We start from the raw sequence: 19,792 nt of genomic DNA, 5'->3' as shown, positions 1-19,792 counted from the left end.
ATATAATCCTTCTTCTCAACAGCACTGAAAAATACTTTCCCATCAAATATTTATCCAATTTCTTTTTTGAAAGTTATGATTGAATCTGCTTCCACTTTAGGTAGTTAATTCCAGATCATAACCACTTATTTTATAAACATTAATCTCATCTGCCCTTTGATTCTTTTGCCAATAATCTAAATCTGTGTCTTGTGGTCACTGACCTATCTGCCCATAGGAACCATTTCTCTTCACATGCTCTTATCAAAATCCTTCATATTCTTTGAACCTTCCTTTAGCTTTCTCTGCCCGGAGAACAATCCCAATTTCTCAAGTTTATTGTACTTAACGGTACATTCATAACTAACAATGAAGTTCCCTTGAACTTTTATTAAATTAATAAAACCATTGGTTGAATTTTATGCTGGCAATGGTGGGCTGGCAGGCAGGTGAGTAGAATTTCTCATGGGTGCCATTCCTGCATCTACCTGTTCAACCCTGACCCCAGCCTGCTGAAACATGCCACAGGTAAGGCGTTGGTTGGCCCATATGTTGTTGGGCCAATTGATGCCCTAAAGTGGCCAATTAATAGATGCTTAAGGGCCTCATCCCGCCCCACCACAATTTTTGCCATGGCAAGCGAAGGCTGGGACCAGGTTTGCTGGGATGAGAGAGCTACTGACTTTTTGACTGGTTGGCAATTCTCGTGGGCAGGACTTCCTCCCAACATTTTCACTGAGTTGGTGGTGGGAACCCTGGCAAAATGTAAAGTTCTGCTTCAAAAGTTATATTCCTTTTCTCTTGAAAGGCAGTACCTTCAGGGGATTTAATTATAGCGACATCGCATCCACATTAAGAACATAAGAAATAGGAACAGGAGTAGGCCCCTAGTTCTCGAGCCTGCCCCGCCATTCAGTAAGATCGTGGCTGATCTGATAGTGGTTCAGTTCCACTTACCTGCCTGCTCCCCATAACCTTAATTCTCTTATTGGACAGAAATCTATCTACCTGTGACTTAAAACACATTTAACGAGGTACGTCCACTGCTACAATGGGCAGAGAATTCCAAAGGTTTGCTACCCTCTGGGAGAAGTAGTTCGTCCTCAGCTCTGTTCTAAATTGACTCCCCCTTATTTTGAGGCTGTGCCCTCTAGTTCTTGTTTCCTTTCTAAGTGGAAATAATCTCTCTGCTTCTACCCTGTCCAGCCCATTCATTATCTTATATGTCTCTATAAGATGTTCCCTCAGCCATCTAAACTTCAACGAGCATAGGCCCAGTCTACTCAATCTCTCCTCATTAGCTAACCCCCTCATCTCCGGAATCAAACTGGTGAACCTTCTCTGTACTCCCTCCAAAGCCAATATATCTTTTTGCAAATAAGGGGACCAAAATTGCACACAGTACTCTAGCTGCGGCCTCACCAGTACCTTGTACAGTTGCAGCAAGATTTCCCTGCTTTTATACTCCATCCCCCTCACGATAAAGGCCAACATTCCATTCGCCTTCTTGATCACCTGCTGCACCTGCAAACTAAGTTTTTGCAATTCATGCACAAGGACCCCCAGGTCCCTCTGCACAGTAGCATGTTGTAATTTTTCACTATTTGAATAATAGTCCATTTTACTATTATTCCTTCCAAAGTGGATAACCTCACACTCGCCAACGTTATACTCCATCTGCCAGATCCTTGCCCACTCACTTAGCCTATCCAAATCTCTCTGCAGACTTTCTGCATCCTCCACGCAATTTGCTTTCCCACTCATCTTTGTGTCATCCACAAACTTTGTTACCCTACGGTCCCCTCCTCCAGATCGTCTATTATATGGTCAGGGCCAACAAGTACTTTCTGTGGTGGGAGTTCCTGAACTGTTGTCAGATGTGTAAGTTCTGGCTGATCTTTTCTTCTTCATAAGACAGGATCATGTTGTCACATTGGCTTAAGTCAGCAAACAAAGTGGACTCCGAACTAAAGGCCTTCTTATTCTGTGTGGCCTAAGTTCACACCAGGCAGAGAAGTTAACAAATATGCTATACCATATGGATAAAAGCAAATTACTGCGGATGCTGGAATCTGAAAAGAGAAAATGCTGGAAAATCTCAGCAGGTCTGGCAGCATCTGTAAGAGAGAAAGGAGCTGACATTTTGCATCTGGATGATATAACTTGACAAAAGGTCATCTGGACTCAAAACATCAGCTCTTTTTTTTCTCCACCAATGCTGCCAGACCTGCTGAGATTTTCCAGCATTTTCCCTTTTGGTTTAATGCTTTATCATATGTAGGTCTAGCTGACAAGATCAGCTTCAAATACCTACTATCGAAATCTTGAATTCTGCACTAACATTTCTAATCTTAAGGGGCTGGAAATATACAGAGTACAAGAGTATTGCTTACTATTGTGGATTTAAGTGATTCCTAACCACCTAAAATTTCCTTTTGCATTAAATAATGGAGAAAATATAATGTTGAACTAATTCTCTGCAATTATTTCCCAGAATTCAGAGTTATCCAATTTCAGTAGTTACAGTGCACCAGGTTTAAAAAGAGCAGTATCAATAATTAAAAGATCGTATAAAACACCGATAGCAGAGTCTTAATCCAAGATCTTGCAATTACTAACACTTGAAGCCTAGCTGATGAACTAAGGTTCCTGTCCCAATCAACCAGAAAATACTACGCAACACTCACCACAGTTCCATTCATCAGAGCCATCAGGGCAATCTCTCCTCCCATCACACCAAACGTGATGAGACACACAAGCATGGTTGTTGCACACCACCTCATTGTCATTACAGGATGCTGGAAAGAGGAAAAGACAAGGAATCAGGAATAATTTTGTTGGAAGGCATAAAATACTCAGTCCTATTGTTTGGCAGTGCAGAACAATTAAAAATTTAGAACAAAATAAGCCTAACTCACGAGAAAATCCATACTAGACTAGTGCTTCACTCAAAAATTCCTCCGGTATGACTGATTTGGAAAGAAAAGAAATAACTCCAAGTGTAAAAGCAGATTTTAAATTTAAAAATATCCTGAGTTTTGTTTAATCAATTTGATTCCCTTTTGAATTTTACAAATTTCAGATTTTTAATTCAAAACAAACTTTCTACAATGTCCACTTAAAAAAAAATGTTCAAAGACATGTCACACTGTGCTGTGAAATATTCTGAACAATCCTCATAAGATGCTGGTATGTCCTCAGCGAGTGAGCTGGGTGAAAGATCAACAATCAGTCTTGCACTCCTGTCAGATATCTAAGAATAGCGGCTCCTTTGAAAGTATGTGGCTATACCTACGTACCTCTCGCAGTGTGCAATGCTGGACTGTTGTCTCCATTGAGAAAATAACCTGAAGTTCTGAAAATTACGTTCTAAGTAATTTTATTGTTTTTGGATGGATAGTTGATCACTATGAAAATGTGGCATTAAAATAAATCACAGCAGGACATGCCATTCAGCAACAAACTTCAATAGAACAAATGTAGATTCTCAAAATCCCAATAGTGTAAATGCAGTAACAGATGCTACACATTGAGAGGTGAATTATTGAAGGCAATTCACTCTTGAAAAAAAGTTCAGTCACACTTCTGTCTGTCACTGATGACTTATGGGTTCACTGCATGGTTCAAACGGCCCAGTAATTCACAGTTACCAGGGTAGCCTCTATAGTCATATGATGGAAACTTTTGATTTTGTGTTGTGCACATGCTCCCAAATCCCTGGGTGATATGGTGTTGTTGCGGAGGAAGCACATTGCCAGAAAGCATGATGCTAAGTCGTCTCAATGCATTGAGTAGCTACAGAGATATGATAATATTTACCAGCCAAGATATGTAGTTGCAACAAGTCTGGATCAGAAGGAAGGTTTTGAAAGCAGAGCATCACTAAACACTTTAGAAAAAAAACATGCGCTGAAGCAAAACAACTCAAATTGGCAACAGGAAAATAGAGAATGCCAGTAATGAATTACAGCAATTCTTTTCATCTGCTTTGTCAGTACAGTCCTGGAAACCATCACAGATCATTGTATGCTTGATACATGTCTTGTCAATCGGGCATTCCCAGAGGCCTCTCTCACTACAACCTGAAAAGAGAAAGAAAAGAAGTCTAGAGCTTTAAAAGGGAATAAGTAAATTGATTATCAATTGTTGTGGAAAATTAACAAAGAAAAGTAACAAGTAAATCTGTTTGCGCTATTACGCTTTACAAAGAATGTATAATAATAATCATATTGTTATCTTCTCAGCAGTGTGTCTTAAGATTTCCATGCTCAAGGTATTCCGAGGTCAAAATTAGTGTCCTGGCTAAGAGCTAGTGGTGTAATCTGATTGCAATGTGCCTATCAGATCACAGGATCTCTTCATATCTTCCTATTGTTCTTAACTTTTGCTCGCTATTCTTCCACAGTTAGAGAATGAAGCAGAGATACCTGTCTTAATTTATCCCAGTATAGGAATATTCAAATTCCTCAACATAACAAAATGTATTCAGTTCCACCTAAAGTCCAGGTATGCAAACAACACAACTAACCCAAATCCTAATACAGTCCATAGTTTTGTTTATTGAAACCCACTGCTATTCTAACAAATAGAAAGAGAATAGTGGAAGCATCCATCAGGTCAGACAGCATCTATGGAGAGATAAACAAGTTCCTTTTTAGCTCAATTATTTTTTCATTCTGTTTCCCTACCTCCAGCTGCTGCTTGACCTGCTGAGGCATTTTCTCTTTTTGTTGTGGCTTCCCAATATCCACAGTATTTTGCTGCTGAATTTCTATTCTAAGGAATCTTTCCAGTCACATAAACTGGCTGTTTGACAGAAAGTAAATTTTCCTATAATGTTCTAAACATGAGGTTTGCAAATTATGATGTTTTAGGACTGTATCTTTTGTTTTTTAAGTTTGGGACTATTGCTTTAAATGTAGGGTAAATAAAGGATCATGTGACCTGCAGTGGAGCCTGCCTGACATTAAGTCTGGGTGTTTTAGTTCTTAGAGATCGGAAGAAGACTCATGTTGTGTAATGATTGGGATGTACATGGTAATAATGCTGAGAGACAATGGGCAGGATTTACTGAATGTGCGTTGTGCTTCCCAGCAGCAGAAGAGACTGGCCATTGGCTGCCAGTGGGATCTTCTGGTCCCATTGATGTCTATACCATTTTGCATTGCTCACTCCTTCCACCACTAAGGAACCCATCGTGGGATCACCTTTTGCAGGACTGAAAGATCCTGCCAGTACGGAGGGTTGGAAAATCCCACCCAATATCAGCACTTTCTAAGTTTACTGTGAGAAAACCTTGAGTCTTCCAAAGTTCCAGAACAGTGCTATAAGTATCTAGTTGTAAACAGTTGTGCTGTGAACTTCCCTTTTTATCTCTAAGATGGAAAGGAGTTGAAATGGAATCATAGAGATATACAGCATAGAAACAGGCCCTTTGGCCCAACTTGTCCATGCCGACTAAGTTTCCTAAGCTAAACTTGTCCCATTTGCGTGCATTTGGCCCATATCTCTCTAAACCTTTTCTATCCATGTACCTGTCCAAATGTCTTTTAAATGTTATAATTGTACCCACCCCTACCACCTCCTCTGGCGGCTCAGTCCATACATACAACACCTTCTATGTGAAAAAGTTGCCCTCAGGTCCATTTCCAGGAAGACATTATTGTCTCACCAATTAAACTTTCATTGTGCTATATCACTAATGTACCTTCAAATACCACCACAGCCACAGCAATGCAGTATCTTATTCTTGTCATGTATATTTCACAGGGGTCAGGGATTTTGTAGCCGAGACCAATGGAGCAGAAACCGGGAAGTGTTGTGGGTGTTACAGGAAGCACAATGTCAGCATGTTAGAAATTACTGGTGCAGCTACAGTGTCAGGATTAGCAGCACAAACAACTGATTATTTTTATTGCAGATCAGCATTTCTGCTTAAATGCAAAGCTAATATGATTCCTGCTGACATGGGAAAGAAGGTAAAGGAATCTATTTTTGAGATTAGGTTACAGGCTTTCCAAAAATCCATAAATATCACAGGCAGCCAGGGCTTTTTGCAGTTTTGCTTTGTGTGGTCTACTGCCATCTGAGATGCAAGATAGAAATACCAGGCTCGTACCCTCAGCAGAGAAAATGCCAGTTCTATCGTTCACCATGTACAGCGTAGGTTGGAGCATACAATCAGATTAAAGATTGGTCGTCTCATTACAGGAAGGATGTGGAAGCCATTGAAAGGGTGCAGCTGGAGGTCTGTCACTAGTGGTGTGCCGCAGGGCTCAGTACTGGGACCTCTTCTCTTTGTAGTGTATATAAATGACTTGGAAGAGGGAGTAAGTGGTGTGATCAGCAAATTTGCTGATGACACAAAGATGGCTGGATTGGCGGGCAGTAAGGAGCAGTGTCCGGCAATACAGCGGGATATTGATAGGCTGGTTGATTGGGCAGATACATGGCAAATGGAGTTTAATCCGGATAAATGTGAGGTGATGCATTTTGGCCGGAATAATGTAGGGGGGAGTTATATGATAAAGGGTAAGCCCATAAGGAGTATAGAATCGCAGCGAGACCTGGGGGTGCAAGTGCACAAATCTTTGAAGGTGGCCGTACAAGTGGAGAAGGTTGTGAAAAAATGCCTATGGTATGTTAGCCTTTATAGGAAGGGGTATAGAATATAAGAGCTGGAGTCTAATGTTGCAGTTGTATAGAACGTTGGTTAGGCCGCATTTGGAGTACTGCGTCCAGTTCTGGTTGCCTTACTACCGGAAGGACATGGAGACTCTGGAGAGAGTGCAGAGGAGGTTTACCAGGATATTGCCTGGTATGGAAGGACTGGGGTATGAGGAAAGATTGAACAAATTGGGGCTGTTTTCCCTTGAAAGACGGCGACTGAGGGGGGATCTAATAGAGATTATGAAGGGTATAGATAGAGTAAACAGAGGTAAGCTATTTCCTATGTTAGAGACACACACTACGAGGGGCCATGGGCTTAAGGTGAGGGGGGAAAGGTATAACACAGATATTAGAGGGAGGTTTTTCACACAGAGGGTAGTGGGGGTATGGAATGCTCTGTCAAGTAAGGTGGTGGAGGCAAGCACGCTAGAGTTGTTTAAGAGTAATTTAGACAGGCACATGAGTGGGTTGGAGATGGGTGGATATAGGAGATTGTTTTAAATAATGTTCATTAGCATTGGGGCGTAAGGTAAATGGATATGGTATGATAATAATGTTTTTCTCTTTTCATTCACTGGTTTTAAGTCGGTCCGCCTTGTTGGCCAACGAGGGGCATACACGCGATGGGTCGTACTTGGGCTGCTCTTGGTTGTTCGAGATTGGCCTAGTGCTTCATGTTGTTAGTGTGTGCCTAAACTGGATCAGATACTGGGCAACACGACAGCTCAGTGACTATCACTGTTTGCTGTGCAGACACATGGATTTGGGCCAGTGTCTGTGGGAATTTGTGCATTCTCCCCATGCTTGCGTGGGTTTTCTCCGGGTGCTCCGGTTTCCTCCCACACCCCAAAGATGTGCTATTAGGCTGATTGGCAGTAATAAATTGTCCCTAAATTAGTTTCCCTCAATGTGGATGGCCATAAAACAATAGATAAGGGTCATAGGTGGAGGGGGGGCCTGGTAGTGTTAAGATGGCGGCGCGGGCTCGTTGGGCCAAAGGGCCTGTTTCCTGGGCTGTTTTGTTCTTTGTTCTTTGAGATTTACAAGGGTGTTACCTGGATTGAGTGGCATGCCTTATGAGGATAGGTTGAGAGAGTGCGATCTTTTCTCCTTAGAGAGATGAAGGATGAGAGGGGACCTGATAGAGGTGTATAAGATGATGAGAGGTATTGATCAGTGGACTCTTGAGGCTTTTCCCCAGGGCTGAAATGGCTGCCACAAGAGGACACAGGTTTAAGGTGCTGGGGAGTAGGTACAGAGGAGATGTCAGGGGAAAGTTTTTTACTCAGGGGGTGGTGGGTGAGTGGAATTGGCTGACATTGGTGGGTGGTGGAGGCAAATTCATTAGGGTCTTTTAAGAGACTTCTGGATGAGTATATGGGACTTAATAGGATTGAGGGTTATAGGTAAGCCAAGTAGGTAGAGATAAGATCAGTGCAACTTGTGGGCCGAAGGGCCTGTTTGTGCTGTAGTTTTTCTATGATTCTTTGATTCTAAGATTGATGATCATTTAAAGGGAGCTGTAAGATTTACCTAGCTCAGAGCTACAGGGATTTAAGCATAGTCCCCGCAATGAAAGACAATTCCAGAATTAGACGTTACTCGGCTGTGAAAGCAAAAAAGCAAGCCATTGGAGCTGTGTATGATGTTAGACTGGTTCTTTGAGGATGTAGCACCCATTTAAGGGACAATATGACATATAACTTAATTGGAGACTTTGGGTGAGATTCTGTGGCCTATCCTCAGTGTTTTTCTCAGAAGCAGGAGGTGGCAAGCCATTTGCAGGTGGCAGGATCTTCTGGTCCTGCTGCTGTCAGTCAGAATTCCCATTGAAACCATCTCACGCCACCAGGAAACCCATGGCAGGGGGTGCACCACCGGTGGAACTAAAGAATCCCACCAGCATGAACAGCCAGAGAATTCTGGCCTTTAATTCATGCAATAAATGGGGATCTTTGTTCTATATTTCAAAAGTATAAATGGCCTACAAAAAGAGAGTAGTTTTTAGTCAGTAGTATCTTTTTTCAGTTGGTATAGTAAAAATTTAAAAATGTCAAACCTTGATGTGTCATTCTTCTTATTAGTAGCTTTGAAAGAGAAATTCAAACTTTGAGTTAATAGTTTCTACAGGGATCAGAACAAGTGTCCTGTGGTAAAGTTAGCAGTGGTGGTCACAATTCTCATTCAAAACAGATATTTTTAAAATGTCGTTTAGCACGCAGCAATTTTATCAGGTAAAATTTCAAAACAATTTCTGTTTACATCATTGACAGCCATAATGATCAATTGTGGAGCCATCACTGCACAATGCAGCACTGAAACCAGTGAATGAGTAAACTGAGTCAAGAAAAGAAATTCACCAAATATAAAATATTTAGTCTGGTGATTAATAAAAGCATCTTTCTTTCCATACAGAGTAAAACATTTCTCCTTGTGGTCATTGGTTTGAGTCTTTACAACAGATACCCAGAAATTAGAAGAGGTTTTTATTCTTCTCTTTCTGAGTAACTATTGGTATAACACTGCCAGAACCATCTGAACATTAAATTGCATTTTCATATGGTTCTCAAGCAGGGCTTTTGCCCAGAGGAAACTGGCACTTCTAGGCAATTGCGGTGCAAAATCCTTACAATTGAGGTTCCAAAACAGGTTCCCCAGAGCACTTTTGGGGAAGTCCTCCTCAATCTGGCTCAGAGGTTACAGCTCACTGTCTTCCCTCAGATCTTGAGGAAATTTTCCTTTCATAACTGCACTTTCTGCATTAGAATTTAACACAGAAAGCCTTCAAAGTAACTTATCTTTCAATCTGTATTACATGTAAGAAACAATGGCTGGAACTTTCTGGTCCCTCACACCGGCAGCACACCCCTGCCATGGGTTTCTTGGTGACAAGGGGTGTGTTCAACCCAGTTGATAACGGCAGAACCAAGATCCTGCCATCAGCCAGTGACAGGCTGTCTCCATGGACCATGTGGTGGTGGATTGAGTGGTAAATCCCGTCAAATGCTACAGTGGTTTACAGAGAAGCACACACGCCAAATGCTGGCCAGACACATTCTCTAAACTTTTGTGCCTTCACACTCCTCTTCCTTAATAGGATCATAGCATCCCTACAGTGCAGGAGGCGGCTATTTGGCCTCTCAAGCCTGCACCGACAACAAGCCCACCCAGGCCCCATCTCCATAACCCCATGTATTTATCCCGTTCGTGTCTCTGACACTAAAAGGCAATTTTAACATGGCCAATCAATCTAACCCGTGCATTTTTGGACTGTGGGAGGAAACTGGAGCACCCAAAGGAAACCCACGCAGACATGGGGAGAATGTGCAAACTCCACACAGTGACCCAAGCCTGGAATTGAATCCAGGTGCGTGACGCTATGAGGCAGCAATGCTAACCACTGTGCTACCATGCTGCCCTTCTAGTGTGAAAACTCATCTCTTTGACCAAGCTTTTAATTTTCCTTCCTCATGTTTAATTCTTTGGCTCAGCATTCATTGTGTCTGATTATGTTACTGTGAAGCAGCTTGGGATGTTTTACTATTTAAAGATACTATGCAAATGTGAATTGTTGTTTCATTCAGAAAATGCAACTAACAAACTTAAAATGGGTCAAGATGAACAGGCACTTAATGCATTTTTAAAATGTTATTTGAAGTTGCTATCTGCAAAGATACCTTTTATCCAAGGTTAAACTTTAGTAAGCATTGCATGAATCTATGGAAGGAAACATCACTTTGAATTGATACTTCAATCTGTTCTAGTGAGGTCAAATGGACTATTGAGTGGGACAATCTGTTGTAACCATGTTAGATTGCTGTTCTATACAAAGGTCAGTGCCATGTGAACACCAGATTACACTAATGGTTTTAGAAACTCGCTTCTTGCATATTTTCAGAAAAACATTTGATAAAAAGTGGCATTCCTAGATACGTAAACCTAAACTTAATTACTATCAGACAAACTAGAAGTGGGATGTCAATGAAATTCAGAAAAAATAAAGAACAAAAGCTATCACAGTAAGTCTACGTGACCAAAGGTTCAGTATAGTCTGAGGAAGTTGCGCAAATTTATGCTGATCTATCAGAAGACAATAAAATTCATGCATTTACATGATTTGTAAATCATGCAGGAAGTGCATGATTTGTACATTTTTAAAATAACACACTTTTTGAATAATGCATTTTGGGGTGGGACAAATCTTTCACTTCCTGCAAAATCAGGAGTCAAAATAGCCCTGAATCCAAGCTACCTATCTGCAAGCAGAATCAGAAAGCTGGGACCATTTTCAATCATGGGTTTAGTTTCGATGCAGCCAGGAAGCTGCAGGCATTAAGAAGGTGCTCCATTACAAGTGTGGTTGTGGATGGGCGGGTGATTGGTCAACCCTGATTTTGACCAGTGGGGAAAAAATGTTAGTTGTTCGACAGCATATACTCCAATCCGCCAAAATGTTAACTATGCAATGCACTTGGGCGAACTGTGTGTGTCTAGATAGAAATGTAAAAAAGTCTTCACAATAACTTTCAGATAATCAATTTGATATAAATGATTTACGGAACTAGCCAGCACAAAGATTGCCTGATAATGAATAGCTTTCTTGTTCAAAAATATTGATATGTTAAATCAGACACATCACCACTCATCATAATTATCAATTACATCAGATATGTTAATGCAGCCAAGTTTTTTATTTTTCATCCAAACTTGGGATAAAGTAAGCACTCTTTGCAATCTTGTCAGTACTTTAAGAGACTGGTTAATAGACTATTAGAGGGAGGATTTAACATTAAAGTGGATATTGTCATTAATTCTCAAAATCTGTAATTCTCAGATGGATAATGACCTGAACCTTGGTTCTTCTGGAAAGTTGTCCTCTTCTTTCTTGACAGTTGCATACCAATTTGGGGTTTGGCCAGCATAGAGCCTGATTGTGATGTTCCATGCAGGGCAAACACACAACAAGCTGGGGGTGGGGTAAAGAAGCAGGCAGGACCAGATTTCAGAATTGCTCCCCCCCACCCTCCAACCACCATATATCTCATGTGGTACTTTTAAGGACATGCGATAAGGGTGCAAGTTTACACAGATAAATTTAAAAGATGTTGCTAAGATTTTAGGTTGAGGGATCATTTTAAAGGGATTAAGTAGTACAGGAGTTAATCATCTGCCTCAGTTAAGCAAGTTAGGGGATACCCGTGTCATAATTTCAAGTTGAGTAAGGCCAAATCCAGGTTATATGTCAGGAGATGGTACTTTGTGCAGAGAATGGTGGATCTCTGGACAGACAACCAACACATGAGCAGACATCAATTTGTTAAATGAGACCTTTATCACCTGTTTCTAGCTAGGCAAAAATCATTCACATAAAAGGCAAGTACAGCACAGAATTACCTGAGTGATCTCTTGAACTAGTTTTAGGAAGTTAAAGAAAAATTTGCTATATTATTTTTTTCCCAAGCAGGCCTTTATTTTACTCTCCCAGAATATCACCTGATTTTGGTTGGGATAGGAGTGTATATGTTGAGATAAACGAAGTTTCACACTGGTATGTGACAAGCTGGATAGACCAACGGGTCTTTTCCTGAGAGTACACAATCTTGTTAAAAACATAAATCATAATTTTTGTTTGAAAATGCTGGACTGTGGAGAAGGACAAAGCAAAAAACCATGGAGTCAAATTGACTCAACTAGTTTCTAAAACTGACTGCTTCGTGCGTCAGACCCCTAATATATTACTGCCTGCCATGGATCGCAGACAACCTTGTGTACTGATTGTTACTAGGAGCTACTTGTTTGTTGATTGTTCTAGTGCTCACATCATCAACAGCAACCTGACAAGTTATCAGTTTAATGATTAAGAATTTAAAATCTGCTGCTGCAGGGACATCTACAATAAACTTTTCAAAGTGCTCTTAAAGGTCAAGTGGAGAATAGATTTAAGAAGTTGGTGCTCAACAGGGACTCTGGAATAGAACTCCTGCCATTTCATGAAACCAAGCATTCCCCAAGTCAGGTATAACACAAGCAGATGCAAAATAAAGCTCTTTCCGCTCTGTCCCAACAATATACTCAAACTTCAATCTCATAGGAGCAGGCCCAATTACAGCACTGTGAAATTTCTGTTTCCCACACCGGTGGAGAGGTGATTTAATGGGAGTCATGCCTGCAGGCAGGAGAGCCAACGAGAGTACTGCATTGCCTTGGTTCAGGAATTCCCCATTCAGGCACACAACGGGCAGTAGTGGGCCTTCCTGGCAATCTTACACCTGGCAGTGGCTGAAAGCTGCCAACCTGAGGACAGCAGCTTTTAACAGTAGATAAAGGTAAAGTTGCCATAGTCCCACACGACCATAAGCTGTTCTTCCCTTTGAAGAGAAGAGCTGACTGGTGGCGATTTGACCTGAAGATCACCATACCTCAGGTGAGGGGCAAGATTGAGAAGGTGGGCTTTCATGAGTAACCTCAGCCAGTATGGAAGTTGAACCCACACTGTTGGCATTGTTGTGCATCACTAACCAACCATCCAGCCAACTGAGCTAATTGACCCTGGGGAAACAGTGGCTGGTGGCTGTACATCATATACCCATAAATATCATTGCTGGATCCCAGGCTACAGATGAGGGATGGTGGGAATGGGTCACAGGGAAGGGGGGAGTGAGTGGATTCACCAGCAAGGGCAGAGGGTGGTTCTCCCTTCCTGATGCTAGGTCCCTTTATCAGGCACTTGGGAGCTCAAAACCAACTAGAACAGGGTTTTCTTGATATGCTCCCTGCATGGCAAGTTCCCTGCCCACCGCTGGGTTACCACAAACAGCAGCAGGATGAAGCTCATCGCAAGCCTCAATTGGCAACAAGGCATGAAGGCCGTCCGCAGGCCTTTCACCAAAGACATAATCAAGGTGGAAGTGGGAAGGTGGCAGAGTCCACACACGCCATCCTCCTGCCTAATTAAATGCCACCAAACTCACCATGGGGAAAGCATTAAATTTCACTCTGGTTAACCTGTAACCTCTCAAGTGAAATTGCCAATTATTGCCATATGAGGGACAGTTCTGTGCGACAAGTCCACATCCACTAGGAACCAGATGAACACTGCCCAAACTCAAATCACTGCCAGCATATACAGGAGACAGTAATCCTATCAGTTAGAACTGGATTTCACCTTGGGTTGTGGAGATGAATGCCTGGTGCCTGCACCCCAACAAAACCTATTTTATGTACAGCCCTTGGAAAAATGTTACTGTTGCTTTCTGTAAAATGTGACAAAGGGCCTTCACAGAAGAAATTTAAGCAATACCTACCACATTCTTCCTCATCACTAAAATCATCACAGTCTGGTCGTCGATCACACCTTTTTGATGCCAAGACACATCTCCCTGAGTTGCACTTGAAATGACTTGGGGAGCACTCTGTGAACAAAATATTGAATCATTCTGTAAATGCACTTTCATATGGCCAATTTTAGATGCAGGCAGGCCAATTTTTCAATCCATTATTTTACTGCTTTCGTGACCATTAAATTATTGAGAATTTTCTCTTGTTGTGAATTTATTGTTAAAGGGAAAAATATAAACGGTGAAAAGTTATTTATATGAAATCATTAATATTGAATAAGACCTACATCTTCCCCAGGTTTATTTGTGGCTACAAGGTATGAGGCTGACTTAATGAATAATATGCAACAGAATTTGGTTTTACAACATTTAAAAGGCTACTGCTGTTCGCCTACTTCTATGATCATCCCACTGTGCCATAGCCCACTGATTGCTGAAACTCATCCATGCTTTTGTCAGCTCGGCACTGAGTGATTGCAATACTGTCCTGTTCAGCCTGAAGTCCTCCACTCTTTATGAACTTTAGCTTGTCCATATTTCTCTTCCCAGATCCTAACTCACACCAAGACCTATTAATCCAGAACTCTGCGCTTGTTAACCTACATGGACTTCCAAATGCCCACAATTTGGAATTCTTACCCTTCTTTTCAAACCCCTTCATGATCATGACCTCCAGCCTCACAACTCTGCCAGAACGCTGTGTTCCTTCAACCTTGCCTCTTCGGCATTTCCTCCTCCAGTCGACATACAGCTGCTCTATGTGCCATTAGCCATATAGAACAAAAGCGCTGGAATTATCTCCCTAATCCTCTCCACTGCGCTCGCTTTCCCTTCCATACCTTTCTCTAAACCTACATTTTTGATGAAGCTTCAAGTTACTCCTCCTAATGTGTTCTTCTGTGGCTCTGATTACTGTGCAGTGCTTTGGATGTTTTAGTTTGTTGTACAAATGCAAGTTGTTTGTTCAAAAGATGCAACAGCCAAGCTGAAGACAAGAGTCTAAGATGAACAATAATTGCAAGTTATTCTTGTTGCTGCAGTAAATATGATATGAAGTGTCACAAGCTTCATTTACAATTGATGCTGAATTGATTAATCCCAGCAAGAGCAAGTATGATTGTATTAGTCAGCGGAAAATCAACAAGGTGTCAAACTTTCAATCCTGTACCATGAGGTCCACCTGAAAGGATAGGTGCTATTCAATTATCATCTTTATTTGGGTTATAATCTGGCAGTTTGCCTTCCTGCTATGAAACCTATTTAACTTTCATTCCAATTTAAATCAATCTGAATATCCAAAAGGCATTTTATAAGCTGTCATAAAAGTTAACTGTGTTGCTGGTGATAATATTAGCAAGAATATAGGACTGGATAACTGATAGGAAACAGGATAAGTCTGTCATTTTCAGGTCTGGCACAGTAAGTAGTCTGACAAAACCAGGTTAAAGTCTAACAGGTTTCTTTGGTAGCATGAGCTTTTGGAGCGTTGCCCCCTCATCATCTGATGCCGCCCCTTGATGAAGGGGCGGTGCTCCGAAAGCTTGTGGCTTGTGCTATCAAATAAACCTGTTGGACTTTAACCTGATGTTGTGAGACTCCTTACTGTGCTTACCCCAGTCCAACACTGGCATCTCCACATCACAGCATTTATTGTCCATCACTAGTTGCCCGAGGGTAGTTGAGAGTCAACCACATTGCTGTGGCTCTGGAGTCACATTTAGGCCAGACCAGGTAAAGACAGCAGATTTCCTTCCCTAAAGGACATTAGTGAGCCAGGTGGATTTTTCTGACAATCAACAATGGTTTCATGGTCATCAGTAGATTCTCAATTCTAGAGTTTTTTAGAATTTGAATTCCACCATCTGCCATGGCAGGATTTGAACCCAGGTCCCCAGAACATTAGCTGAGTTTCTGGATTAATAGTCTAAGGATAATACCACTCAGCCATTGCCCCCCAGAACCAGGGGTCGTAGTTTGAAAGTTAGAGGTAAATCTTTTAGAACTGAGGTGAGGAGAAATTTCTTCAGAGGGTGGTGTATGTGTGGAATTCACTACCACAGAATGTAGTTGAGGCCAAAATGTTGTCTGATTTCAAGAAGAAATTAGATATAGCTCTAGGGACTAAAGGGATCAAGGGATTGGGGGGATCAGGTTATTAAATTCGATGATCAGCCATAATCAAAATGAATGGTGAAGCAGGTTCAAAAGGCCAAATGGTCAACACCTGATTCTAGTTATGTTTTATTATTTCTATATTATTCACATTGACAAAGACTGCAGAATGCTGTAGTACAGAGAGATCTGATAGTCCTGAATCACAGAAAGTGTGCGGGCACAACAAGTCATGGAAAGCAAAGGGAATGTTGACCTTCATTGCAAAGGGGATGGAGTTTAAAATTATGGAAGTCTTGCGACAACTGTACAGGGCAATGGTGAGACTGCACCTGGAATATCATGTACAGTTTTTGTCTCCTTACTGAAGGAAGGATATAATTGCATTGGAAACAGTTCAAAGAAGATACAATAGGTCGATCCTTGGGAAGAAAGGGTTGGTTTACTAGGAAACCCTTTGTGCAGGTTAGTCTATACACGTTGGAGTTTAGAAGAATGAGAATTGATCTTATTGAAACATACAAGATTCTGAGTTGACTTGAGAAGGTAAGAAAATGTTTCCTCTCAGACAGGAATCTAAAACTAGTGGCACAGTTTAAAAATAAGGGGTCTCCCATTTAAGACAGCGATAAAGAGAAATTCTCTACCTCCGAGGGTCATTCACCTTTGTAATTCTCGTCTACAGAGAGCAGTGGAAGCTGAGTCATTGAACATATTCAAGGCTGCATTAGGCAGATTTAATTGAAAAGGAGGGACAAGCAGGGGAGTAAATTTACAGCCACAATCAGATCACCCATGATCTTACTGGATGTGGGAACAAGCTCGATGGGCCAGATTACTGGGATGAAGATAAAAATTTGTCTCTCACCATTTAAACTTTCAGATATAGAATGGTCATTTAGGCAAGGTACTGAAGTCAGCTGACACCCAAAGAACGCTATTCTATTTAGAACCAGTTTCTTCAGGAAAGAAAATGGGCAGAATCATCCCAAAATGGCAGAGTGTTGGATAAGGTGAGAAAAGTGGTGTAAAACTCAGTGGCTTCACAGCTGGCTTTTCTCACCTGACTTAACAGCACTTAGTAACTGACTTCATTAGTAAGTGTGTAGAAGACACATTGTGTGTCAAAGAAGCAAATCTGTGTGTTTCCCAACTGGAAACCATGGATGAACAGAGGATATCCATTCCTTGCTGACGTCCAGGTCTGAGGTGTTCAAATCAGGCAATCCTGACCTATACATGAAATCCAGATATGATTGATGGAGATCCATCAGAGATACCAAAAGAGAGTACTGGACTAACCTAGAGTCCCAGGCTAGCTGCACGAACACCTATCGACTATGCCAAGGTCTGTTAATAGCTACAAGATGAAGACATGCAAAATTGCCGGTTCCAACGCACCCCTCCCCGATGAGCTCAATGCATTCTATGCTCGTCTTGAGCAAGAGGTCAGCAAGACCGTACCTTCTGCCCCAGAAGCCTCGGCAAACCCGTATCGAAGGTCACCATCAAAGACGTCAGATCAGCTTTCTTGAAAGTCAAGCCACGGAAAGTGACTGGCCCAAATGCGGTACCCCGATGAGCACTCAGATCCTGCACAGACCAGCTGCTGGAGGTTTTCACAGACATCATTAACTTCTCTTTACACCAATCTGAGATCCCTATCTGCTTCAAGAAGACGGCCATCATCTTGTACCAAAGAAAAGCCAGGCAGCATGCCTTAACGACTATCATCCAGTGGCTCTGACATCCATCATTAATGAAGTGTTTTGAAAGGTTAGTCATGGCATAAATCAATTCCGTCTCCCAGATTACCCCCACTATTGTTTACCAATCACCACAACAGGGCGACAGCAGACATTATCTTCCTGGCCCTACACTCAACTCTGGGACACCTGGATAACAAAGACACCTATTTATTGATTACAGCTCAGCTTTCAAAATCATTATTCCTGCAAAACTCATCGCCAAACTCCACAGCCTGTGGCTCAGCACCTTCCTCGGCAATTGGATCCTAGAATTCCTAACTCACAGACTGTAATCAGAAAGGATAGGCAACAACATCTTCTCCACGATCATCCTCCACACCAGTCCCCCACAAAGCTGTGTTCTCAGTCTCCTACTGTACTCCTTATGCACCTATGACTCCGTGGCGAAATTTCCCTCTAACTCGATTTTCAAGTTTGCTGACAACACCAAGTAGTGGGTCAGATCTCAAACAATGACAAGACAGAATACAGGAATGAGAGAGAATCCAGTGAACTGGTGCGATGACACTAATCTCTCCCTCAATGTCAGCAAAATGAAAGAGATAGTCATCGATTTCAGGAAGCCTAGTGGAGGACATGCCCCTGTCTACATCAATAGGGATGAAGTGGAAATGGTCAAAAGCTTCAGGTTTCTAGGTGTCCATCACCAACAAACTATCCGGGTCTCCCCATGCCAACACTATAGTTAAGAAAGCCCACCAACTCCTCTACTTTTTCAGGAGGCTAAGAAAATTTGGCATATCTGCTACAACTCTCAACAACTTTCACAGATGCACCATGGAAAGCATTCTTTCTGATTGTATCACAGTTTGGTATGGCTCCTGCTCTATCCAAGACTGCAAGAAACTACAAAGGATCTTGAACAAAGCCCAGTTTTTCATGCAAAATACCTCTCACAGCCTCAGAAAAGCAGCCAGAATAATCAAGGACTCCATGCACCCCTGACATACTCTCCTCTATCTTTTGCTGTCGGGAAAAAGATATAAAAGCCAACCGACTTAAGAACAGATTCTTCCATGCTGCCATCAGATATTTGAGTGAACCTATCACACATTAAGTTGATTTTTCTCTACACCCTAGTTATGACAGTAACACAAATTCTGCATCTTCTCCTTTTCTTCTCTATGTATAGTATCTTTGTCTGTATAGTGCACAAGAAACAATACTTTTTTGCTGTACATTAACATGTGACAATAATAGATCAAATTAAATCTGTGCAATGTCAAAACGCTGATGAGGATCACACAGCCAGCTGGAGGGCCGGAGTCTAAACACAATGGCTACAGACACCTTTGCACCTTTGCTTTTGAAAACCAGTAGTGATTCATACCGGTGTGACGTTACGCCATCAAGGAGTAGGATACATCATGAGTGGCCATTATAGTGTCAAGTCCGGTAATTATAAATTAATATATTAAAATATATGGAAATCAGGTTCACACCCTATGATCATATCACTGGTAGTGGGTGGGGAAGTTCCCATCGGTGTAATTTCCATTTTTGGCAGCTTGTGAGATTTAGCAGCTGTTACAGGATTTGCACCTGTGGCTCTATCGTGGCCAAGATCTTTCCTTTTTGACTGACACTTAAGGTAGAATTGCAGGTTAATATTATTCAATATTCACCTTCCACATTCTCATCAGGCATCAGACACGTCTTGTTATCAATGATTTCCCTCGGGAACTGTCTGCAGTCTGTGTCCTCTGGCCACTGCAATCCAACCATGCTCAGTACGTTCTCACAGTGTTCTTTGGAGTCTTCACATAGGGATCTTATTAGAATGATAAAACAATAATATTAAACATTAAATTAAATATTATAAAAAGGAAGTATAGTTAATTGCATACAAAATAAGAATGATTTTCTCATGAAAAATAATGGAGGTGATATTTAATTAATACCAAATGGGACAATGCATTTTTTTCT

General features: G+C 41.5%; 1 protein-coding gene across 4 annotated transcripts in view; it reads right to left on the bottom strand.

Annotated features, from left to right (window-relative positions):
* Positions 1 to 19,792, bottom strand: part of corin (corin, serine peptidase) — a 224,597-nt gene that overhangs the window by 29,094 nt on the left and 175,711 nt on the right. For all 4 annotated transcript variants that reach the window (XM_080188007.1, XM_080188029.1, XM_080188022.1 and 1 more), the window contains exons 12-15: positions 19,492 to 19,637; positions 13,953 to 14,060; positions 3,948 to 4,061; positions 2,667 to 2,777 (exon numbers count right to left, since the gene is read on the bottom strand). In XM_080188007.1, the coding sequence (XP_080044133.1) occupies positions 2,667 to 2,777; positions 3,948 to 4,061; positions 13,953 to 14,060; positions 19,492 to 19,637 (479 nt within the window). The remainder of the gene's footprint in view (positions 1 to 2,666; positions 2,778 to 3,947; positions 4,062 to 13,952; positions 14,061 to 19,491; positions 19,638 to 19,792) is intronic.

This window comes from Carcharhinus amblyrhynchos, chromosome 1, assembly GCF_965287045.1.
Source record: "Carcharhinus amblyrhynchos chromosome 1, sCarAmb.v2.hapA, whole genome shotgun sequence".
In the NCBI taxonomy this organism is placed as follows: Eukaryota; Metazoa; Chordata; class Chondrichthyes; order Carcharhiniformes; family Carcharhinidae; genus Carcharhinus; species Carcharhinus amblyrhynchos.
The sequence above is the reverse complement of the archived record's forward strand: the minus strand, read 5'-3'. Positions and strand labels throughout refer to the sequence as shown.